The sequence below is a fragment of the Mustelus asterias genome, chromosome 6, assembly GCF_964213995.1.
Source record: "Mustelus asterias chromosome 6, sMusAst1.hap1.1, whole genome shotgun sequence".
In the NCBI taxonomy this organism is placed as follows: domain Eukaryota; kingdom Metazoa; phylum Chordata; class Chondrichthyes; order Carcharhiniformes; family Triakidae; genus Mustelus; species Mustelus asterias.
The window spans coordinates 95,109,240-95,135,530 of NC_135806.1; the positions used below are offsets into that span (position 1 = coordinate 95,109,240).

The following is a 26,291-nucleotide window of genomic DNA, read 5'->3' on the forward strand; positions in this document are numbered from 1 at the left end:
AACATTTTGTTTGTTAGAATTGTTGAGATATTATTGCCAACCTTCTATTGCATTCTGTTTTAAAAAGATTGCCAAAAGTAAATAAATTTATATGAAATATTTTAACATGCCATTTGTTCAAAAGTCATACCATGCAATAGATGACACTATAAGCTGGGTTATGAATTTAGTACAATATTTAATTTTGCCAAAGAAGAATTGTTGGGACTTGAATTTACGGCTATGATCATTCAGTTAACAGACGTATTTGTATTAGAAGTATATAACTGATCTGACATTTATTTTGCATTTAATTGCAGTAGTCACTTATTGGCTATTTACAGTCTAAGGGGAATTTTCAGCCAGTTAGTTTCATATTTAGTTCCTGGATTTGCTGGGAATAGCCGACTCAAAAGTGTCAACCTGTGTTACTTTGGAAACTGAGGCAAGCTTGCACTCCTGCAAACTTTACATTTCTTGTAATGTGACCTTTTTCAGTCTTTTAGCAAAAAGTACTTTGAATTCTTTTAAAAATAGTAATGATATACCCTGTTGTCCAGTTCTTTATACGCATTAGCACCACTCTGCCCTCTTTATATTAAGCACAACTGACTTTTTTCTTAAGCGTGGACACATTGCTTGTCCCTAAGTTTAAAATTCAATAAATCAATAATAGTTAATGTGTTGTTTTCAATTCTGTGAATTGCACAAACTTGCAAACATTTGTATATATGTGAAGATGAACTATCTCAGGGCAAATGGTTTCTGCAGTATTTCAGCGTCTTAAAAGAAAAAGGGTGATCACCTGAATTAGAAACCATCAACTGAATGTGCAGCAATTTAGCAAATTAATCATATGAAAGAGTTTATATTCTGGAACGACTGGCAACTCATACAATAATTTTTAATTCTACAATTTCTGCAGTAACGTTTTAAGCTAAGAAAACATATATTAATTGAAATTAGCAAAGAAGGATCTTATGCCTGCTTCAGGATGTGGAAAACTAGGTGTAACACATGCTGTGCATGCTGACTAGATTTCCAGTTCTGCAGCAGTCTAACAGTCCTTAAAAAGAAATTTGGAGGTGACCAAAGAAATGAAAAGAAAGCTTTTAGTTACTTGTCCAATTCTGGAGCTGGGAGAACCATCAACTCTTTCTGCCTCCACAATATTGATGTAGATTGCTGCTAGCCAGCACTCAGAACCTCATGTTTTACCTGTGTTCTACTCCACCTCCATGACGTAACTGAGGGTTGTTACCTGTAAGGTGGCAGGCCCACATTCGATTAAAAAAACAGAAAATGCTGGAAACACTCAAATCAGGCAGCACCTGTGGAAAGAGAAAGAAGTCTATATTTACTCAGGCAGGGAGGTGGGCAGGCTGGCAATATAGTGGGGAAGGCTGACATCTTTCCTCTGCCATGGCATATTGCCACTAACAGGAACCTTTGTAGCTAATTGAGACACTTAAGGGCACAATTAAGGGTCACTTTCTAGTGCGACGGGCATTTTGTTGGGAGAGCCCGCCTCCATGTGGGAGGTCCGAATGTGGGCTGTTGCCCTCCTTTATGGGTTCGTCATAGCTCATAGAGGGACTGTCTGATGGCAAAAGCTGCCCCCAATCCTAACGCACCACTACCACAATACCATCTCCCCACAACTGATCTGCCAGGCCCTGATTTCCACTGGGCAAGTTACCTGTCTTCAAGGGTGCCTAGGCATTGGGACGTCCTCTCCCTCATGCTGCAGCCTCAGCAATAGCCATTGCCAGTAGTGGTGTTGCCAAGGCAGGTTGTGCCATAAGCTCTGGTGAATGGGCCACAGTCTTCATTTGGACGACTGCCCTGGCAGTAGACTGTTAAGGGTCTTGTGCCCACCAGAGAGGAGTTAGCTCCCATCTTTGATCCAAGCAGTAGGACTTCAGTCTCCTCAGGAAAATTCAGCCCAGGGTTAATGGGCAGCATTTTACAGCCCAAGCTACTGGCGGGACCTTTCTGTCCCAACAAAGTCAATTGAATTTTCAATAGCTTGCCATGGTATACAGCCCTGCCCCCGCTGCGACAGGGCCACAGAATTCCGGCCAATATTTAACATCCATGGGCCAGAACTCTACCACTTCACCCGCCACAGAATTGGCTCGGATGAGGGTCCGACAACAGAAATCTCCATTGACCTTGGGTGGGAATGTCTGGTCTCGCCCGAGCAACGCCATAAAATCCCGCCCATGACGTTTTATCAAAAATGAAAAGAGTTGGAGATATAACTGGTTTTATGCAAGGACAAAGGCAAGGAAAGGCACAAGTTGGAAGAAGAACAGAAGAATACATCTATGAGAGGATAAAAGATTAAATGACAAAAGGAGTGAGTGCAAAAGGAGATGGCGATGGCACCAATAAAGGAACAAATATGGGGCAACCTTACCAGCTCGTCATGCTGGCCGATTGGCATGGTGAGCTTGTAAGATTGGGCAAAAGGCAAAAAATCAGATGCGCACCTTGTTTTTTGCCTCTCTAGATGTTACCAGCCCCGCTCTGCTGGTGAAATTAGCTTCACACCCGGAAAGGGCATGAACTCAATTTCAATATGCAAAACATTTAAATATAATTACTGCATCCCAGACACTATTGTCTGGGCTCACTTGTACTTATCCCCTCACCGGTCGAGGTCCTAACCGGCGAGGATCACGTATGGCCCCCATCAACAGGGGCCAGATATGATGGCCTTGCTGGAGGGGATCAGAGGCCATTGAAGCCCCCCAGGTGGTTGGGGGCAGGGCAGTGCCCCTTGGACAATGCCAGCCTGCCACCCTGGCACCCTGGCACTGACAACTTAGCACTGCCAGCCTGGCAGTGCCCACTGGGAACCAGGTAGTGTCAAAGGGGTGGGACTTGAAAGGGCTGAAGAATGTGGGGCCTGAATGACTGGGGCCCGAGGGTCTGGATCATGATGGGGAAGGCAGGGGGGAGCTCTGTAGGAGGGGTTGGGACAGGGGAATCTCTGCATTGTGCGGGGAGAGAAGGGGGTACTTTGCATCAGGGGGTGGGAATTGGGATTGGCTGGATTAGCAATTGGGGTGGGGGAATTGGCATTGACTGGGCCAGCAATCGGGGCGTGGGGAAGAATGGTGATGTGCGGTGATCGGGGGTGCGGTGGGGGGGGGGGGGGGGGGGGGGAGGGGGTAGGGATTGGGATTGGCCGGGTGGGCGATTGGGGGAGATGTTCATGTGGGGGGGGGGGGGGTTGCGATTGGGGCACCTGTGCACTGGCGCCAGTAGTGCTCAGCAGCCATCTTCCCAGTGTAAATAGGCTCTACCCGCTTCCTCTGCTGCCGAGAATCACACTTGAGCTCTTTATTTAAATGCTGTACGCTTGCTGGTAACTCGCCCAAAAAATTGGCACAATTCGCTCTCGTTTTCACGCTCATTTGCCATTTAGAATTTTTTTGGTAAGATCATCCACCCCCATGGGTCTCGAGGACAAATAAATGAAAATAGCAGAATCAGCATCAACAGCTACCACTTGAAAACTAGGGATAAAAGTTAGAATCTACAACTGTCAAACAAGACGTTGAGTCTGAAAGGCCTAATTGAAAGATGATTTGCTGTTCTTCAAGTGTCCATTGAGCTTCATTGGAACAGTGTAGGAAGCGAAAGGCAGAGAAGACAGAATGGGAGTCGGGTGGAGAGTTAAATTGACAGGCAACCAGAAGCTCAGGGTCACGGTAGCAGACAGACTGGAGATGAATTGCAAAGTGCTCACCCAGTGTGTGTTTGGCCTCCCCAACGTGGAGAAAACCAGAATTTCAATTCCCAACATCGGGCCTCTTCTGGGAAGCATGTCTGAAGCATGGATAAAATGAAATCCAGTGCCCAACTCTGTGTGAGCCTCCTATCTTCTGACCAAGCTTGCAGCATTTCAGTTGTTTTAGATCCAGAAATTGGCCTATTCAAATACCAACACTCCCCCTCCCCCCATCCCGCCAACCCAACGCCTGATTGGTGTATGTGCGGATTATTCATTTTTACACCATTTAACTGTTTTGAAAATAGGAAGGTGAGAAAGAAAATGAGTTTTTTTTAACAGATATCTTAAATTAATACAAGATTGTTGGAGTTCAAATTCATATCATTTCTGGCATTTCCATAACTGCAAAGGCTTGAATTGTATTTGAAAAGGAAGTCCAAGCCAGTAGCTACAATGACGTAAATAATCTTCACTTGCTTCAGTCATGTCACTAAATGTTGCGTAACGTATCAGTAAGATACACATCTGCAGTAATTTGAAAGATGTAGTACACTTTTAATAGGGCCCCATTACTTATTTTTGTAACATTTTTCTTCTAAAGTTAGTCTTCTTGCTGTACCTGGCTGGGGAAATAATACCCCATGTCAATTTTCCAAAGTGCAAAGTGTTTAACCGGGCACATTTGAGTCTGATTATTATGGTCCTGATGCGGTGCATTGAAAATATCAGAAACCTTTCATGCATTTTTAATGCTTTGACAAACGTGTTGTGTAATGTGCCTTTGTTAGAGACTTGTCATGAGAAGTAGAAGTAGGGAATCATGTACTGCTTTGTCATAGTACTGAGAAGTGAGTTTGAAAATGTCTAAAATGCAAAGTTGCTCAGATTCAATCTTTGAATTCTGCATAATTGAAAACTTCAGTCTTCCACTTTGAAACATATACTGAGAACTACACAATTTAATAAATATAGTAGACTGATTTGTAAGCTTTAAAGCAAATCACAATTCATATAAATATTGATACAGGCTTCCCACTTTATTATTGAAGTTCATTTAATCCCTCATATGCTTTCAATCTAAACTAAATTACATATGAAGACATACACCTAAATCTTTGATTAGTTCCATAAATATTTTAGCATGTGAATAGTCTTGACCTTTGAGTTAATCCTTTAATCCCTTCCCACCCATTTTGCAACATTTAGACAACCCTCACTTCTTTAGTTTATCTCATTATGCAGTACACATGTCAGTGCAGAACTGTGTTCCTAGTTTTATGTATGCGTATTTATCAGGGGTTTACACTCAACAGGAGTACTTGCATTTAATGTGTACTGCTGTATTAACACTTATTTACAAAAATGCTTATGTATATTTAGTCACAGGACAATTTTTAGGGCTGCATAAAGAGCACTGACTGTGATATTTACAGTGGATGGACTAATAAATCAATGAACAATTAACAGAATTCCATTAGCACTGATGAGAATGGAGAGTTGGGCTATAAAATCATACACTCAAAGACAATTACTCATATTATTATACACTTAACGAATCAAGCTTCCATAGAAATGAATGGGGGACATTTTGTCTTTGAAAAGAACTATTCACAAGAGTATACCCCTATTAAGTAGAATAGACTGGAGTATATCTGGCACTTTTTAATTTTCTTTGATTGCTTCATTTCATTTTTAGTCTTTATTCTCCCAGTTTAATCCTTTGGCTATTTAATGTCCTATATTTGGTTGACAAATTGGGTCTAGTAATAAGTGAGTTCTGTGGTTATTCATTGAACCCCTCATGTGTTAATATGTTGAGGCAAGGTAAAAAAAAATTTAAAAACCATATTTTAGTAATCCTGGCCTCATCTGTCAGTGTTTCTTTAATAACTGTAGATCCATGACAAAAGAATTTACAAACCTGCCACATTTTGTTTTTGCCGACCAGAAAAATAACAAATGTAGATTTTTAACTGTGCTGGTGATCATGAATACAAAGAAAGTTAAAAAGATAATATACATATTGGGCAACACGTGTGGAGTCAGTAGGGAAGCTGTTGTGTTATGACAGCAATAAAACATTACTTTGCACCAAAGAAAGTGAGTCCTGCCAATTATGGTTCACCGAGCTTTTTAATCAAACCAAATTGTTACACATACTGGACACTTTCAAACTCAGTTCTCAATACAATGACAAAGCAGTATATGATTCTTCACTTCTACTGCTCACCATGACAAGTCCCTAACAAAGACACATTACACAACACATTTGTCAAAGCATTAAAAATGCATGAATGGTGCCAATTTGCTATTACTATTTTGCACTTTTAGCAAACACCAGTTTCACCTCTGCAGTGCTTGGAGTTAGCCACTGACTTAATATCAAAGAATTGACAACTAAAAATTCTGTGGTTGTTAAAACAAGCTAACGATTTAAATTATCTAAAATTTCATTAGAAGAAGATATTTGTGTTGTCGAGCATTGAGTTTTGAGGAAAAAAAGTGATGTGATTGCTAGTAAAAAATCAATATACTGTTTCAGTTTTTTAAAAAACTGTCAACATTTACATTTTAAAAATATATCTCTTGTATTTACCCTGCAATAAACAGTCCAGATTTTTTTAATGACCTGCTTGGAACCTGTACCAACCCTTAGACAACCTCTAGACCTGTGTTACCGTGGTCTGCTGCCATAGATGGAACCAACACGCCACCATTAAAATCCACTTCCTCATCACAGATTCCAGAGTGAATCAACCTGCCTTCAACCTGCCCTGCCAACATTGGGAACACGTCAACCCTTTCTGTACTATCCAAGGTCTTTGTACAGCAAATCGGTACAAGTGCGACTTTGCTGGGAACCCAGACTGCTGGAACTCGCTTTCCTATGACACCTAGCCAGTGGAACTCCTTTTAATGACCCTCAGTTTTTCATTCCTCTTACAAACTTCAGGTTTTCTTTTTAAACCCAAACTTGACATTGATAAGACATCAGTGCCTTTTCCCCTATTTTTTTGGTGTTTAATCATTCAGCCTCGTTGTTCAATTTTTTAACTGCTGCATTCTAAGTTAAGAATTATCTTGGTGGGTTGATGTATTCGATTTTGATATACTTGTAAAATGTGGTGCACAATTCAAGAAAAAACACTGCTGTGTTGCACCCCAATCAATGACTCACATCATTTAAGACTGCCCGGGACAAAATTCGGCAGACAGCTTAAATAACTCCATTTAGCGGAGGCTATTGCCTGGCCTGGGATTACTGCACATGCTGCAAAAACAAGAATGAAATAACACAGACGATGGCCGTTTGATTAATCACATCTGTGCCACTCTTTTGTAGACCTGTCCAATTACTCCCACTCTCATAGCCCTGTACTTATTTTCCTTCAAGTATTTATCCAACTCTCTTTTTAAAGTTATTTTAAAATTTGCTTCCATCACCCTTTAAGGCAATGCACTCCAGATAATAACTTTACAAAGGAAAATCTTCAATACCTTTGATACCTTTCCTATCACTTTAAATTGTTGTGCCCTGGTTATTGACTGGAAACAGTTTCTCTCTATTTAACCTATCAATATTGTTCATGATTCTGAACATGTCTCCTCTTAATCTTCTCTGTCCTAAGGAGAACTTGAGCTTCCCCACAGTTGGTTTTCGATTGGACCTTTCACTTAGTTACATCAACAATGACTGCAAATTTTCTGCAAAGTTGCACAGATACCTCAAGTTATAGTTATCCAAAAATAGCATTCTGAGAACCAAAGTTTCCTACAGGATTCTGATATCCAGTTGAAGTATTGCTATCCAGAACAATGATAGAAAACAATTTCAATTGGCTAAGAACCATGGTAAAACCTGACGCCTATTATGTTTCACTCACATTCAGATTATTGCTCACATCAGAGCTGTGAAGCTGTGAGGATCCAAGAAATAGAAAATTAAATTAACTAATTTATGAAATGAAAATCTCCATACCCTAACCTGAAGGGAATAATTAATCTGACAACTCACATTTTTATCTAGGTTTTAACACGCTCAGTGCCATTGTAGTGCTCACCAGTGGCGTGTGACAGAGCAAATGAGAACATGTATTGTTTGCTGTGTTTATGAATCACTATGTGAAGTTAAGCTCAAAAGTAAATTGCAGGGTGTTGGAGCCCCTGATAAATTCATAATTCCCCACCTGACATAGGGCTAACAATGTAAGAAAGCTGTTCCTTTTTACAAAATACAATTTTTTCTTGAATTGTGCACCACATTTTACAAGTATATCAAAATCGAATACATCAACGCACCAAGGTAATTATTAATTTAGAATGCAGCAGTTAAAAAATTGAACAACGAGGCTGAATGATTAAATACCAAAAGAATAGGGGAACAGGCATTGATGTCTTATCAATGTCAAGTTCGGGTTTAAAAAGAAAACCTGAAGATTGTAAGAGGAATAAAAAACTGAGGGTCGTTATAAGGAGTCCCACAGGCTGGGTGTCATAGAAAAGAGAGTTAGAAATTCTGCATTGAGTCTTGACAACTCTATAGTGGTGGGCGTTCGCAGCATTTTGTTTATTTTACTATGGCAGTGACGTTGGGAAGGGAAAGAACAGGATGGTCCATGTGGAGCTAGAAGGAAAATAGAGCATAGTTCAGAAGAGCATTGACCCTGATAATGTCGAGAAATGCAAGAAAGGTTGTAATGGTGCGCAAGGCTGAAGGCCAGACATGAAAGAGAGATCACCTTTCAGGCCAGCCTTTTCTTGTATTCAGATCAGAGAATGAGATAGATGATGGAAGAACCTCTCCAAATTTGGGAGCATTATTCAAGCCTTATATAGAGAATCAAGGGTTTGTTGAAGGGAAAATAATTGTTTTATGCAAAAGGGAAATTGTTTATCATGGAGGCAGTTTTAGCAGTAGAGTAGATGTAGGAATTTATATTATACTATTATATTTTATAGAAAGGATATTATTAAACTAGAAATGGTGCAGAAAAGATTTACTAGGATGCTACCAGGACTTAATGGTTTGAGTTATAAGGAGAGGCTGGATAGACTGGGACTTTTTTCCCCTGGAGCATAGGAGGCTTAGGGGTGATCTTATCGAGCTCTATAAAATAATGAGGGGCACAGGTCAACTAGAACCATAGAACCATAGAAAATTACAGCTCAGAAACAGGCCTTTTGGCCCTTCTTGTCTGTGCCGAACCATTTTATGCCTAGTCCCACTGACCGGTAGTCAATATTTTTTCCCAAAGGTATGGGAGTCTAAAACTAGAAGGCATAGGTTTAAGGTGAGAGAGAAGAGATACAAAAGGGACCGAGGGGCAATTTTCTTTACACAGAGGGTGGTGATTGTCTGAAACAAGCTGCCAGAGGTAGTAGTAGAGGCGGGTACAATTTTGTCTTTTAAAAAGCATTTAGACAGTTATATGGGTAAGATGGGTATAGAGGGATATGGACCAAATGCGGGCAATTGGGACTAGCTTAGTCGTTTAAAAAAAAGGGCGGCATGGACAAGTTCAACTAAAGAGCATGTTTCCATGCTGTAAACCTCTGTGACTCTATAATAGTTGCACTTCAAGTCAATAGAGACATTGATGCCAACAATAATATTTGAAGAATATCTAATTACAAAACCATTTAAGATCATAGGCAGTTATTACAAAAGTGAAATATTTGTGTTTGACCTTAACTGGTATTGGCTCCTTTAGTTCAGTCACAAGGTGTTACAAATATGAGTTTAGAAGGGGGCATGTGACCTGTTCTGAATTCAAGTCAAGTTGACTTGGTTATCAAAGGTTAAAGCGGGGAGGGAGGGTAGGGGGTTCCAGATTATTTTACTGGGAAAAATGTGAAAAATATTCACACCTGTAAATAATGGCCAGAGTGATTGTGCTCATGGTAGATAGACTTTTGGGCATGACAGACAGAGCAATGATGAGGGCAATTTTGAGCCTGCATTAGTGGTCCACGGGATCGCTAACATGACAGAAAACGTGGAGAGAATCGGGAATTGCCTCCCACCGGTGACATCATGAGGTTCACGGCCTTATGGTTTTGCATACATTTACTGTAATTAGCCAGCCCCTGCCACATGATCTCTCTCTCTCACTGAATATTCAACTTATTCAAAAGTTTATGAAATTCATTCAAGGGGATCCCCTCCTGGGGGGGGCGGGGGGGGGGGCGGGGGGGGGGGCACAAATGTAAATATAGCTCCTGGGGGTAGAGGGGCATGCCCAGACAGTACCAGGCAGGCCCCCTGAGCAGCCCCATGGGAGTGGTTCCCCTTATGAGTGTTGGGAAGGGCTAATGCCTGGGGGGGGGGAGGATTGGGGGGGGGGGGGGGGGGTTGGGGGGGGGGGGGGGGGGAGAGGGGCTTGCCTGATGCCTGTGAAGGAGCAGAGGTGGTGGTCTGAAGTTCATGCTGGGGGTGGGATGGGGGAGAAGAGAGTGGGGGGAGTGCACTGTCATTTCTGCTGTGGTGGGGAGGGAGGGTTGCCACCCCCCTTGCTTGTGAGGGGGGGGTCCTAACATTTACGTGGGGGTGCTGGGAGCCGTTCAGTTTGTGTGCTGATCAGGATGCACATTAAAGATGGTGCCTGATCTCGGTGGAGCCTTCTTTATTGGTACTATCAAGCCAATGGACGGCACGGTGGCACAGTGGTTAGCACCGCTGCCTCACAGCGCCAGGGACCAAAGTTCTATTCCTGGCTCAGGTCACTGTCTGTGTGCAGTTTGCACATTCTCCCCGTGTCTGCATGGGTTTCCTCTGGGTGCTCCGGTTTCCTCCCACACTCCAAAGATGTGTGGGTTAGGTGGATTGCCCATGCTAAATTGCCTCTTAGTGTTAGGGGGACTAGCTAGGGTAAATGCATGGGGTTCTGGGGATAGGGCTCGGGTGGGATTGTGATTGGTGCAGACTCGATGGGCTGAATGGCCTCCTTCTGCACTGTAGGATTCTATGACGCCCTATCCTGCCAGGGTGACAGTGCAAACCCCACCCACTCTTTTTTTTTTAACTCAGGGAGCCTCAAGATCTGAAGTGAAAACTGAGCTACATGCCAGTTTTCAGTCAAAGCCTGGCACTTTGAAGAAATATTGGAAAATTCCACCCATACAGTGGACTCAACACCAAGAAAGGGTTGGACAATGAGTGCATTAGGTCACTGATGTGGAAAAGAACAGTGTGAGAGATGAGAAGATCCTGGGGCATCCCTCGGTTGATGCAAATAAATTAGCCATGCCTTATTGTTGAGTAATTTTAAAGTAAACAAGATGGCATTAAACATAGCTTTGAATGAAATACATAACAGGTAAAAACTTTATGAATACTCACCGTAGTGGGTGAGTCACACTGAGCACCAAGTTCCAAATTCTGGCTTTGGCATCGCGCTGGATGCCGCCCCACAGCTATGGAGGAGTTCTCTCAGCTGGACCTCCTCTGGCAGGTGGCAATGGGGGAGAAGGGCATCCTCGTAGGGTTGAGCCAGATGTCCTGAGTGTGGGTTGGGATGGGAGTGGAGCCAGGATCCTTGAGTGTGAGCTGGAGTGGGAGTGGAACCAAAATCCTTGAGTGTGGGCTGAGGAGGTTGACAGAAACTGAAGACCTAGACTGAAGACCTGAGCCCAGGCTCCAGTAGGATGGGCGAAACCAGGAGCCCAGAGCATGGGCTGAAGCCAGAACCAGAGTTTGGTGATTGTCAGTTTAAGACCACCTTACTGAATAAAGGTCACATGGTTTGAACAACTAATCAACACCTAATGTGAGGAATCTCTCTGAGGGAGCAGTTTTCCGAGTTAGGAAGTGTGTACAATGGACTGGCATGCAAATACAGCTAATAAAGAAACCTTGAAAATAAAATTGTTTGTTTAACTTAAGAAACCTCTGGAGTACATCTTTGCATCTGGCAATGAGGATAAACAATCCCGGTGCTGCTTCTAGCCCTACATCGCATTTTAAACAAAGTCTGAAGGAAATAAAAATATACTCACCAGAATGCCTGTGTTGAGGCGAATAGACCAATTTGACTCTTCCACGGAGGACTGGACACAATACATCGAGCACCTTGGGATTTATTTCTAAGCTAACAAAATAGGGGAGGAGGCAAAACACAAATCAATTCTCCTGAGTGTCTGTGGAAGTCAGGCCTACAATCTTATTTGCAGTCTCACAGCCCCAAGCACGCCAACTCCAAATCATTCAGTGAGCTCATGGATTTAGTGAAGGGTCATTTTCAATTCCAACCATCAATCATACTCCAGAGATTCAAGTTTAATTTTCAAGCTAGAGCCCGAGGAGAATCGATCGTGACTTACACAACTAAACTAAAGCAGTTATCAGAGCATTGTGATTTTGGAGTGATCCTAAACGACAGGTTACAGGACTGGTTAATTTGTGCCATGAGCAACAAAGCCATACAGCGCCATTTGTAACCTAAACCGACATAAACTTCAGATGAGCAAGGGAGATAGTGCTGGATGTGGAAAGCACTGAAAAAGTGTTGCAGAGCGCTGAAAATGATGCTATGTACCAATTAGAACAGGAACTGCAGCCAGCTGTGGCACCAAAACTCTGAAGCAGCTGCAAAGCAGGAAACATTTCCAGTCACTCTCTGAACAAAAAGATATAGCAGAAGTGATCTGACAATGGTTCTTAAGGTGAAATGTGAAGGTACCCATGTTCCTGGAATCATGTAGGTTTCAGGAGATGGTCATTATTGCCACAAGTGGATGAAGGGAAGGCGGTGGATGTTGTCTACCTGGATTTCAGCAAGGCCTTTGACAAGGTCCCTCATGGGAGGTTAGTTAGGAAGGTTCAGTCGCTAGGTATACATGGGGAGGTAGTAAATTGGATAAGACACTGGCTCAATGGAAGAAGCCAGAGAGTGGTTGTGGAGGATTGCTTCTCTGAGTGGAGGCCTGTGACTAGTGGTGTGCCGCAGGGATCGGTGTTGGGTCCATTGTTGTTTGTCATCTATATCAATGATCTGGATGATAATGTGGTCAATTGGATCAGCAAGTTTGCTGATGATACAAAGATTGGAGGTGTAGTGGACAGTGAGGAAGGTTTTCAAAGCTTGCAGAGGGATTTGGACCAACTAGAAAAATGGGCTGAAAAATGGCAAATGGAATTTAACGCAGACAAGTGTGAGATATTGCACTTTGGAAGGACAAACCAAAGAAGAACGTACAGGGTAAATGGTAGGACTCTGAAGAATGCAGTTGAACAGAGGGATCTGGGAATACAGGTACAGAATTCCCTAAAAGTGACATCACAGGTGGATAGGGTCGTAAAGAGTGCCTTTGGTACATTGGCCTTTATAAATCGGAGTATCGAGTATAAAAGTTGGAGTGTTATGGTAAGGTTATATAAGGCATTGGTGAGGCCGAATTTGGAGTATTGTGTACAGTTTTGGTCACCTAGTTACAGGAAGGATGTAAATAAGATTGAAAGAGTGCAGAGAAGGTTCACAAGGATTTTGCCGGGACTTGAGAAGCTGAGTTACAGAGAGAGATTGAATAGGTTGGGACTTTATTCCCTGGAGCGTAGAAGATTGAGGGGAGATTTGATAGAGGTGTATAAGATTTTGATGGGTATAGATAGAGTGGATGCAAGCAGGCTTTTTCCGCTGAGGCTAGGGGAGAAAAAAACCAGAGGGCATGGGTTAAGGGTGAAAGGAGAAAAGTTTAAAGGGAATATTAGGGGGGGCTTCTTCACGCAGAGAGTGGTGGGAGTGTGGAATGAGCTGCCGGATAAAGTGGTAAATGCGGGGTCACTTTTAACATTTAAGAAAAACTTGGACGGGTTCATGGATGAGAGGGGTGTGGAGGGATATGGTCCAAGTGCAGGTCAGTGGGACTAGGCATAAAATGGTTCGGCACAGACAAGAAGGGCCAAAAGGCCTGTTTCTGAGCTGTAATTTTCTATGGTTCTATGGTTCTAAAAGAGGGCATTTTATAAGCAGTGCAGAGCTAAGTCAAGACTGCCAAGGAACCAATCAGCCAAGATGCTACAAGTACACAATGTGTAAAAGCCTGACATCATTGATTCTGATATTCACTCTCTCTTTAACCTAAACTATATTACTGTTAAGCTCTGTGCAAATGGGAAGCCTCTAAGTATGGAGGTGGATACAGTGATGGGTGAGCACACATTTCAGTAGCTGAGAGAGGATGAACTTGGAGAGCACTTCTTCCAAATTGAAGATATACAGGGGAGAAGCAATAAGAATAAAAGCATCACAAAATAGTACCTGTGGGCTATGGGCAGCTGTCTGCCCAGCTCCTGTTAATAATAGTGACAGTGAAAGACCAAGCCTTTTGGGCCATGGTTGGCTGAAAGAAATCAAGTTGAATTGGTCCAGGATGTTTCCATTTTGGGCAGAGTAACTCCCAGAATTGCTAAGAAAATACAACAACATGTTCCGTGACGAATTAAGCAAAATTAAATGCTTGGACGCTAAGATTCACATTGATCCAGAGGCAATTCCACAATCCTTTAGGGAGAGACCTGATGATAAAAAGTAAATGCGGAGTTAAAGAGGTTGGAAGAACCAGGCATCATCTACCCAGTTCAGTTTCCAGGATGGGCAACACCCAGATCAGACCATCCGCATTTGCAGCGATTATAAGATAACAGTTAACCAGGCTTCCAAGCTGGATAAATTGCCCGAGAATTGAAGACCTTTGTGCAAAGCTGGCAAGAGGTCAATCTTACACAAAGTTGGATATGAGTCGCATGTACCAGCAACTTGAATTAGACAATTCTTCTGGAGGTTATGTCATGATAAACACACACAAAGGTTTACTCTAGTGCATGTGCCCGCCTTTTGGTGTATCTTCCCCAGAAGCAAAGAAACAATTCAGACCAGTATTCTTATTTCCCCATTTTGCTGGTGTTCCATTTTAAAGGATACAAGACCAATTCAGATCAGAATTCGTTTTCCTCCATTTTACTGTTTTTTTCCTTCTAGGTTGGCATGTGCAATATTTCAAAGGATGTTAGAGAGTCTGTTACACAAGATACTATGACTTGTGGTATACATTGATGATGTCCTTATAACTGGATTGACAGAAGCCGAGTATGTAGAAAACTTAGGGAAGGTGTTAAATAGATTTTAGAAAGCTGGAGTCCACCTCAAGAAAGAGAAATGCACCCGAAGGGATCTAACAGAGGCACCATGTAGATGCACAAGGATTATGCCCCATGGAAGAAAAGGTAAAGGTGACTATTAAATTAGTCGCTTATCCTGAAGATGCAAGGATTGGCTTCACTTAAGGCCTCGTATGCTGATAAGCATTTTCCATTTCTTAACAGGTTTTTTTGACAATTATGGAACTTTAATTTTCACAATTGTTGTAATCTAACTTCCACATGAGCAGCTGCAAGATGAGGAAGATACCTATCATGGTCTGAAGGGCAAGATAGGGCAAGATAGCCTGGCTCATGAGGTTGTTGGAAGTTAGTTAAAGGAGTGCCACAATTACGCCAGCTCCCAACCGTGTTTCTTTGCTGCAATCACTAACCATCACTTCTACTCGACCAGGTTATCCTGTTCTGACAACTAGAAATCATAGGAATCATAGAAACCCTACAGTGCAGAAGGAGGCCATTCGGCCCATCGAGTCTGCACCGACCACAATCCCACCCAGGCCCTACCCCCACATATTTTACCCGCTAATCCCTCTAACCTACGCATCCCAGGACTCTAAGGGGCAATTTTTTAAAACCTGGCCAATCAACCTAACCCGCACATCTTTGGACTGTGGGAGGAAACCGGAGCACCCGGAGGAAACCCACGCAGACACGAGGAGAATGTGCAAACTCCACACAGACAGTGACCCGAGCCAGGAATCGAACCCGGGACCCTGGAGCTGTGAAGCAGCAGTGCTAACCACTGTGCTACCGTGCCGCCCTAACTGTATTAACCAACCTGCAATATGGTTGATTCACGACCAGGAGTTGAGGTATCAAAGATTTTCTTGTACATCAGCAGTGTCGGACTACAGTTGTCCAGTATCAAGAGCTTGTTTCTTTAAGATGAGTTTTTTAACGAATTTATTAATAAGTTTGATGCCAGTGGAATAAAAGATCATGTGCTGGATCTTTTGTGCAGTCTGTGTACTTAAATTTTGTTTTACATCACTCTTAACTCAGAGGCTGTGAAGATATATAAGATAATCATATATAAAAGTGACAACATGGAAATTGGCCAATCAGCCCAACCAGTTCATGTCAGCAAGAAAAAAGTTTCAATCACATTTACCCCTCCAGTTCCCATATCTGTTCATTCCCTTTTCTTTCATCCAATCGTGAAGAGTTTTGGGTTGGCACCCCCACACTGGTGTCAAATGGGGGACCCAAACCTGCACTGTGTGGGGAACTGTTACATAGTAAGGAAAGAACAACAGAGCATAGGAGGAGGCCATTCAACCTATCAAGCCTGCTCCGCCATTCAATACAATTATGGCTGATCATCCACTTTCGGGTCTTTTTCACACACTATCCCCTTACGCTATGGCATTTAGAAATCTGTCAATCTCTGCTATAAACATGTAAGAAGTGATTTTCCCCAAATTATCTAATTAGTGGCCAACAGGAGATCCGCCGCCATTTGAGGTGAGAGTGAGCAAGCAAGCATCTTCCATCCTAAGATGCGCTCTCAGCAAACTTTAAAACTTTTAAATTAAAAAATGGCTATAGCTACTGGGTCACCATTATGGAGGGGTGGTCTTGTGGTTGGAGCTGTGGTAGGTAGGCAGCTGGGCTTCAGAGCCTATCTGCAGGCCAACCTCCAAGAAGTTGGTCTCTTCTAGATGCTGCAGGAGCCCACAGACCAACTGGAAAATTGTAGTCAGCAACTGTTAAATGGCTTTAATTGGCCATTAGGTTATCTGAATTGGCTACCTGTCATTTGCGGGCTACTAGCTCTTCCACCACCGATCCTGCCTCCAGAAAAATGGCCTGAGGGCAGTATGGGGCCAGTGAATCAGCATTCTGGCCATCGGAGTGAATTTTTGGTCCCATCAGGTTCCATACCCAGACGCATATGGGACGAAGGGCGGGTGAGTGTGAAAATTCTGCTTCAGATAATCTGTTTTCATGATATTGATAATATGAGGGATAATTATTGACCAAGACACTAGGAACAGCACTCATGCTCATCTTTGGAATAGTAGCAATGGATCTTTTACATACAACTGAGAGAACATATACGACCATAGTTGAACATCTCATATGGAAAAGAGTATCTCGAACAGGGCAGCACTCAGTGCAGTACTGGAGTGTCAGCTGATATTTGTGCTCAAGGCTATAGAATGGTTCTTAAACCTACAGTACAACCTTCTCAGTCAGAGGCAGAAACCAGCTGAGTTATGACTGAAACTACTATAGAGTTATCTACAGTCAGTAACAATCAAATCCATTAAAGAGGATACAGTAAGAATTCTGCTATTGGGTGGAACTGGACCTCAATTCTGACAGTAAACTGCAACTTGGGATGGAACCCAGTTCAGTGGGGTTTCTGCCCCATTTAAGAAAAGATTAAAGCTTGCAACTTTGGACTGTGTTGGGCACACTGCGGATAGCTGGGGAACTCCACTCCGCTTGTCTTGAAAAGCCCAACCTGACCTATATTTCCTGAAAGCAGGCAGAGTTTTCACTGTAACAATATTGTAAAGAAGATTAAAAAATACAACTGTAATCAAACTTAGGGGGATAAGTTAGCTTAAAAAGAGTTGCTGTTCATTCCTTAAGGAAATTTTAATAATCAAGTACCAATTTTCTTTCTCCTGGTGGAGCTTGGAGTGGCAAGATGTCACTCCTGAGCTCCAGTTCTTTGGTGGTGCTGATACCTTTTATTGCCGCCTTTGGGTCCATTCATCCATTTGAACAGATGAGGGGACAGAGCACTTGGTACAAGTTTTAAAATGGTTTTCTTTTATTGAACAGAATTCTAAAAGATTAACATGACGGAAGAAAAAGCAAAATTGGAGACTGGCTTCTCAGCTAGGCTCTGTACTGAAATTGAACACACTGAACTGAACTGGATCTTAAAACAACTGAACACACGCACTTTGAAACCAAAACATATTTCAACCCTTATTTCGTTATTGGAAGTATTTTCCGCAGGCTGTCTCCACCTTAGAAAAACAATTCTTGCAGCTGCTGTTATGCTGTTATTTGCCTGCATTGTGCACCCTCAAGGAATGCAGTCAATTTTTAGCTAACCTTTAGTCTTCTGATTCTACATGTAGTCAAGTTAGTAATCAATTGTTAAGCTTAGCAGAGTTAGTTGCATTGGCAGAAATATCTTAAAATGAAGTCTTTGCATGGACTGAAGCAAACAGGGCTAAGCATGCACAGGATCTCTCAACTGCACTCCAAGCAGTAATCTTAAATATTATAATGAGCCTTCAGATGGATTATGGGGGTCATGACTTGTCAAAGCAGCAGGTAGACATCTGTTTCCACATAGTTCACCACCCTGAATTGGTTTGTGGGATTTCTATCTTGTAGTATTGCTTTATGTTTATAATATTAATCTATTTAGTATACTTGCAGAAAGTAGGTATAATTTTCACACTGCCAAGAAAGGTTATACTAGCTTATTTATTAAACAATTGGCAGATTAATGTGCTCAGCTGAGGAGGAGATGTGTGATGTACTGATTTGTATATAATGGGCTAGCAACGTCCCCAGTGAGACAAGTCTATTAGAAACAATAGTAATTATGCTGTCCTCAGCTGATGTCCATTCATCAACTCTTCCAATAGAGGTTGCTGAATAACAACCAGAAATGGAAATCTTTTACTTCACTCCCCCACTTCACTCCTGCTTCAATAAAATGAAACCTATTGTGGCGCCCTTACCACTGCAGAGACCAAGTTGAACTTGGGATCTTCGTGATCTGTGTGGTCCAGCTGCTGACTGGATGAACTCTGAGGTTTGAATTATGCTTTGTGAGGAAATAAATGAGCTAAAGTTAAATTCATATGGTTTCCAGTTATACCAAACATAATTATTTTCATATGATAAAGTGCACTGGCTATTGTTAAATTGGTTAGATCAAGTAAACTTGCAGAAAGGGTTTAAAACTGAAATCTTCACAGTGATGATAATGATCAGGTTGTTGATTAGACATAATTTTTCACTTTACTTTTGCTCTACAAGTTATGCTCAATGGAGGAGAGACTAATGAAGTTCTTCCTCCTTAAAACAAAATGCTGTTTATGGAATTAATTTGGGGCCTTGGTTTTTTCTGTCTGCGTGGATAGATATTCCACTTAAAAAGCAACCTGGATCATATTCTGAATCTTTTTATGGACCTCCAAAATGTTCAATGGGGCCTTTGGTAAAATTAACATCACATTTTCTGTTTATTTGTATTTGTATGCACAATTTACACAGTTGGGGTCAACACCAATAGTTTTTTAAATTCTGTTTCAATTGTTGCACTCTGTACTGAATTGTGTTTAATGACCTCATTTATAATGGCACCATGACAATATAATGGGGAATGGCTGTGGGCCTCAGTCTGGCTCGCTTGCCTTAATGGACCCCAGAAGAATGTAAATGGGAATTCCTGCACTAAATGAATAAAGTAATGTATAAGTGGAGACAGCATTGTAAGCTGAAACAGAAATAATGATCAGTGACGTTTCCCACCACTACCCTGTGCTGTCCTAGGTCATGCCAATATGATTAGCTTCACCAAAAACACTAAAGTGCCATATACATTGCCAGATATGAATTACTTAAATTTATTTTCTGGATTTAACCACCTTTGTACCCATGTTTTGGCATATTTCATTCAGAAGTATAGTGCACTCAAAGAGCTCTTCTGTCATTTGCAATTCAAGACCATTTTATAGAACTCTGACTTTCCGGATTGGGGATTTGATAAATGAGTCACACAAGCAGTAAGCTTTGGTTTATCTTTATCATCAATGCTATAAAAGTAGGAAAACTACTCAGTGCAACTATTAACCTATCATACAACATACAGAACTATCCCCTAAGCCAAATTCTGGTGATAGTTTTTTTAAAATCTGTCATACTTGGAGGGAAAGGAGAAAACCATTCCACCATGGGTTAGGTGTGGTTGTAAAAGGGATACATAGTGCAAGTACTGCTTCATCTGGCACAAATTGCAAAAAATCATAGTCATTGTACCTTTGTATTCCACCAGGATTTTTATATTGGTAAATGGCACAGAAATCTAGTTATAAAGAATGCAGCTGTCAACACTGTAATAGGTCTACTATTTATATGTATGAAAAATCATTGTGAGAATAAATGCTCTATCAACCACCACAACAAACAATATGGACCAGGAGCATTTGTGGAGAGAGAAACTGAGTTAATGTTTCAACTCAAATGTGACTTTTCTTCAGAAGTCATATTCAACTTAAAATGTTAACTCTGTTTCTCTCTCTCCAGATGCTGCCAGATTGGCTGAGGATTTTCCAGCACTTTCTGTTTATAGTTCAGATTTCCAATGTCCACAGTACTTTGCTTTTACAATAATTAAAAAACCATCAGTATAAAACCAACTAAGATAATCCAAAAACAGATTCTATAAGTGATGTGCATGAATAAAACTATTTGCATGAGAAACAAAGCACTGTGAAGACTGGAAACCTTAAATAAAAACAAATACATGCTGGAAACACTCAACAAAACTGACAGCACCTGTGGGGAGAGAAACAGATAATATTTCAGGTTGGTAACCCTTCATCAGAACATTTTATGTGTAGCTTGTGATATGTGATATAACTAGGTGATAAATTCCTATACTTTTTTTGGTAAGGGAACAGAGTAAATATTTGAAATAATTAAGAATGCACTGCAAAACTATTGACTTTAGAATGCTGGTTAAATTAAGACATAGAAAAAATATTAGCACCAAGTGTCGGGAGAATGAAACCATCCTATCTAGAGGCAAAATATTGATTATTCTATATCTGTTATTTTTCCAGTCGTTGTTAAAAAGTTTACAAAATCTGAGAGACATAGGATTCATCCAGGTAAAGATCATCAAGGCGGAAGGGTTAATGGTGGCCGATGTCACAGGTAAGTGGGTGCCATTTAATTGTTTTGTGTGTGAGAGGGCCACTGAAATTTAACATCACTTGAGCATTCCCGTTTCCTGCTCACACCCATGTATGTCTGTCGATTGCTTAAAATAATCGTACACCTAGATGATAATTCAGTTGTAGTATATCTGATTTTATTCTTTTCACAAAGATGTGAAATCAATACAGTTTCATAAATTTTCAAAGCAAATCAATTTGAGGAAAATTCATGCAATGGCAACTTCAAAAGTGACTGCAATTCCATGTGATGTTTTATTTCAATGATCTGGTGTGCTTTCTACATGGGGTATAAAATGGAAGGACATCCAAGACTCTTTTCTGTTCAAAATACTTCCACATTGTTTTCGGAAGTAAAATGCACACATGTGCATCTGCATTTTTGAACCTTTGAATAACATATACTGTGTTGGGTCTTCATGCGTCCAGATGTCTAATGGTGCCATTGCATGGAGGACTGTAACTTCTGATTCTGAGTTCCTCTACTTATTTAAATGGAACCAACAATTCAGATGGGCTGTGTATTAACCTGGTCCTGCTTAATTCTAAGGAAAGCATGATACTGATGGGTATTATGACACAATAAACTGGTTCTACGTTTCCCAGGTCGAGGAAGCTCCAGGTTGCCTCCCTGACTGATCTGAAATTATTCGCCTCAATACTTACCTGGCAGGAGTGAAACCATGATCAAGCAGGGGATGAGGCTAGTCCATTGCACTTGGGGTGTGCTGATGCTTGCAATCATGGTTTGCCTAAGCTACAGTAGAGTAAAGGATCAGGGTAGCCAATGAGATTAAACCGAAGCTTTACCTGATGCAATTTTTCAAAGCCATCTCAGCCTTTTGGCTAAAGTGAAGCTTTAGATCAAGCTTCTAAAGCTCTGGAACGGGTGCAATGCCTCATCCTGTCAGCTTGGATCTTGTTCGATCGAACCTAAGATGGGATACAATATCTTGTCTTGGCAGCTTGGATCTTGTTTGTCCCTCATGTGGGGACGATGATTGGACTTAATTTTAATTGGCTTTTTTTATTAGAATTAACGAACCAGAAGGTTCTCCCTCAAAAAATACATCAAACCACTCTTGTACACTGATAACTTTAGTTGAATGGTTCTGGAAACTCAAAATGTCCAGGCACCAAATTATAAATTTCATTTTTAGGAGGTAACTAATACATGCATATATATAATATATATATATATATATATCATATATACCTGTCAGGTGAAGAGACCATGATCAAGGTGTGATTTTCCCAGGATGAGTGTAAGACTGTTGGTTTTTATGGTTTTTGTTTGATTTTTGGGGGAGGGTTTCAGCAGAGATTTCAGACTTTCACCCTTCGATGTTGGGAGCTCAACCGTGGTTGTTATTTTCTTTCTGGTAGGGGCTTTAGTGCCTATTCAGGGAAAGTTTTAATAAGTGAGGGCTGCAACTAGAACTGAGCCCCAGAATTCAGCCCCAAACCAGGGGGTGTGTAAACCCATTAGGGTGGCAATGAAAAATAGAAAAGGAGCTGCCCATCGACGGCATTCTTCTACTTTGTTAAGTGACTCCTTTTGGGAATCCTGCACGTTCTAAGCTGCAGACATCTACTGCCTGCAGGACTTCCCTAACTCTGATTGTTTCAACCTGACCTTCAAGAAAGTTGCTGCATGTGTGAAATCCCTCAAGGTGTTTGAAGAGAGATTAAACCTGGTGACACTGTCAATCCTCATAGCCAAGCTACTGTTTACACTGCCATTGCGACAGAACCATGTTGTCCATCATTGAAATCCCCATGTTCCTGCTTACTTCTCCTATCAGGTAAGTCAAGGTGATCTGAAATGGCACTGAGGTCAAGGTCTCCTTTGTGATTTGGACCAGCAGTCAAAAGGTCAGGATGATTTTTAACATAGATCGTTAGGAAGCAATCCTCCACCCTCCCTTCAGTTTTGCTATTGAGGGAATCCAGGGATACCTTGTCTATGCTGGACAGGCCAGAGTTTGTCGTATCTGTGGAAAATCTGGTCATGTTGTGGCCAACTGCAACACAGTCATTGGCAAGAACTGTGAGCAAAAAGGCCATCAGACAATAAGTGCTGGGGCAGACCACCTCTATGAGACCTATCCAAAACGCTGCATCAGTTATGCAGTGAGAACCCAGAAGGGGCATGTGCAAGGAACAGTAAGCATGGCTATTGCAAACTGGACCTTGAACCCTCCACCTACCAAGTTCACCATAGATAAGTACAGGACAAAGAAGGAGATAGGGAGAGACAACAAGAAGGAAGAGGGTGAGGCACTGGACCCTCCCTCTCCTCAGCAGACTTAATCAATTGAGAAGGAGCCAGCAGAGGGACAACTGGATCACTGGCAGCTGGTTTGAGAAGAAACAGAAGAAAAAAGGACCAGGAAGATACCAAGCCACTTCACAAACCAGTGGCAAGAGGTGACGCCTATAAGCAGCTGCTGTTCTTCAGAGAGGAGAGACAAGTACAACACCTGCAGTAGAAGCAGCAAAAGCAGATTTGGTAGAGAAGGAATCCAAGCTGCAGACAGTGAGGAGGCCAGCATGCTCCAACCTCAAAGTGAAGAGATCAGCACATCCAAACCTCAAAGTGAAAGCATAAGTAAAAAATTGCTGGAAATCTCAGCAGGTCGGAGAGCATCAGTAGGGGGAGAACAGAACTAACATTTCAAGTCTGGTTGACGCTTCGTTTCCAAAATGCCCAGCACACTCCAGCTCCAGGAAGCCAGGAGCGTGAAGCACCTAGCACACCCCAGCCCGAGGAAGCTGAGAGTGAAGCACCCAGCACAACCTAGGTCTGTGAAGCCAGGAGCAGCAACATTCTCGAGGAGAAACAGAGTGGAAAGATGACTCCAATGGAAGACAGTCCAGACCTCACTGTTTGTAATTGCATGCCATTTCTGTACAAGTGTGTTTCAGCAGATGTGTAGCATTTTGCACTGATTCAATAGATACTTGTTTCTTCTTTTTGCAGACATACCACAGTCAGCTAGTAAACCAAGCATTATTTTGCATTAAGTTTTATTAAAGCACTCTCTGCATTACTTGTAAAGTAAAGGGTTAACTTTAACATGATTAACAATAGATACTGAGCATGTGCATAAAGAGCTATATAATAATGATGCTACACAGAAGGGAATGAGGAGACTCTGAGAAGTAGCTCTGTCATAGTACTTTATAGTTTTGTACATAGTTGAGTGTGTAGATAAAGGGTACTTTGAAAAAGCATTTTTGCCTCCAGTTAAGAGTAGGGCACCCAACCTCTTTGAAGCTGGCCTAACAATAACAGATGTTAGGAGCAGTGACCAGACCCACACAAAATCAGTGTAAAACAACAAGGAGAAGCCCAAAGAGAAAGTCAGTAGCAGCAGAGAGCAATGGGTGAAGGACTTTGAGGCCAACCTGGCATTCGGGGCCAGAAAGGGAAACCAAGAGCCTGTGGCTAACACAGAAAACAGCACACAAAGCGGGAACCTCAACCCAGGGTGCCTTCTACCGTACATATTCCAGAATCATTCCAGAACATATCAAGTCCCAGACAGGCCATGAAATGGCAAAACTGGAGAAAGCATTTCACTCATTGTGAACCGACATTAGGTCTCGCAAATAAGGCTAAGGACCAGGTCAGTACCTTGTTATACACAGCTGATAACATTGCAGATGACATGATGGTCAGGCAGGGGATGAACATGAAGACAGCTACCTATGAGGATTTCATTGGAGCCTTTGACTCGTATTTTAGTCTTTGTCGAAACATCATCCAAAATTCAACCATTGAAATCAAAGGCCAGGTGAAGGGACCAATTCAGTTATAAATGATCTATATCGATCAACCGGCCATCGTGAGTACAGAACGTTAAAAGATGATTTGCTCGAGACAGAATAGTTGTTGGTGTTTTGGAAGAAACCCTGTGAGACTTTCTACAATCTAGAGATGATTTGATGTTGAGCAAAGCAGTACAACTGGCTAGACAGGCCAAAGTATGAAAGCAAAACTCGAGCGATGAGGGATGAGTGAGAAATCCCATCAAAAAAGCTGTTTGAAGATATTCCATTTATTTGGCGCAAAACTGAAAGTTCATCACAGTAGCAACCAGCAAAGTGTGCTGAAGGAGAGTATCAATTGTTATTTTCCAGTGACAGGAAGAAAGTCCACACGTGAAGAAAATGCTTGCCAAACAGCAGAATGTCATGAATGTGGCAAAATTGATCATTTAAAACAACAGGTGGAATTCTCTCATCTGCGGGGGCTGGTGGGAAAAGACGGCAAATATGCCGGCCCCCTGACCTCATTAATAATGCAACCTGGTGTTATGCACTGTATTCCATAGCAAGGCAGGCTTGATGGTGCATAGTCTGCTGTCCTATCTAGGTACCATATTGAAAAGATGCCCAACATCTCTGGCCCCTGTTGAAGAAAAAAAGTGGACCCCTGAAAATGAAGATGGAATTCTGGGAGCACATGCCCCTTCTGGGTTCTCACTGCAGAATTCCCAGAGGCTGGAAGAAGAACATTCCAAGAAAGGAGATGGATCTCCAGGAAAATTCTGAGGTTGGAAGATTGATACCCTCCAGGGCAGCAATTCTGGAAGGTCAACCTATAGATAATCCCCCCCATCTACTGCTCTGGTGCTCTGTGGTCCATTGTTGCCATCAACCTTCATCCCGAACTCCACAGACAGGCCTGGGCAGTGTTCAGGTGAGAATTAGTGGAATGCAAATGAGTTCCATGCCAGTCTCTAGCAGGTCTCCTGATCCAATGTGGCGGGCACCAGCAGTAGATACCACTGTAAATTCACACCAGTTTACTGCCTCACACCAAATTCTCCCCCACCAACCCCATTGAACCCACCAGCGGGAGTTTGGGAGAATTCCACCCAATATGTTGTTTAAAAAAAAAACCTGTGTTTGCAAAGCAGATAGAAAAATCTTTTAAAGGAAGCTCTATCTATACAAGAAGCACAGGAACCAAACAGCCAGGAAATCACTTTTCACAGTGAAATCAAAGAGAATAAAAGCCATTAGTGGAGAACTAACTTTGAAGCCAATGGACATTGATGCGCGATTAAATCACTCGGGAGGCTAGATTGTACCCGGGAAATAAAGGCTTTTATTACTAACAAGAATGGAGCACACTATATACAATACAATCCCAGACTAAAGGGTCACCAGGCAGTGCAGTGACCTTTATACTTCCCCAGGTAGGCGGAGCCAACTGGAGTGTACCACAGAACAATATCAACAGGTAGAACAGCCCAACCCTAACCCCAACAGTGACAACAGTAACATATCTACAAACACCCATAGTGCTGACCATCCATGGCTCAGCACTCCTAGTGGTAGCCAACTATGGTTCACCACATTCACCCCTCCTTTAAAACAAAGGCCGGCGGGGCAAAAAAAAAAGAACAACTGTTCATATATTCACAAGTTCAGTCGTATTGGAGGACCGCACCGTCTC

The 26,291-nt window shown here is 42.0% G+C and overlaps 1 protein-coding gene across 4 annotated transcripts in view; it reads left to right on the forward strand.

Moving 5' to 3' along the window:
* Nucleotides 1-26,291, forward strand: part of mctp1a (multiple C2 domains, transmembrane 1a) — a 599,923-nt gene that overhangs the window by 328,488 nt on the left and 245,144 nt on the right. For all 4 annotated transcript variants that reach the window (XM_078214774.1, XM_078214777.1, XM_078214776.1 and 1 more), the window contains one exon: nucleotides 20,708-20,801. In XM_078214774.1, the coding sequence (XP_078070900.1) occupies nucleotides 20,708-20,801 (94 nt within the window). The remainder of the gene's footprint in view (nucleotides 1-20,707; nucleotides 20,802-26,291) is intronic.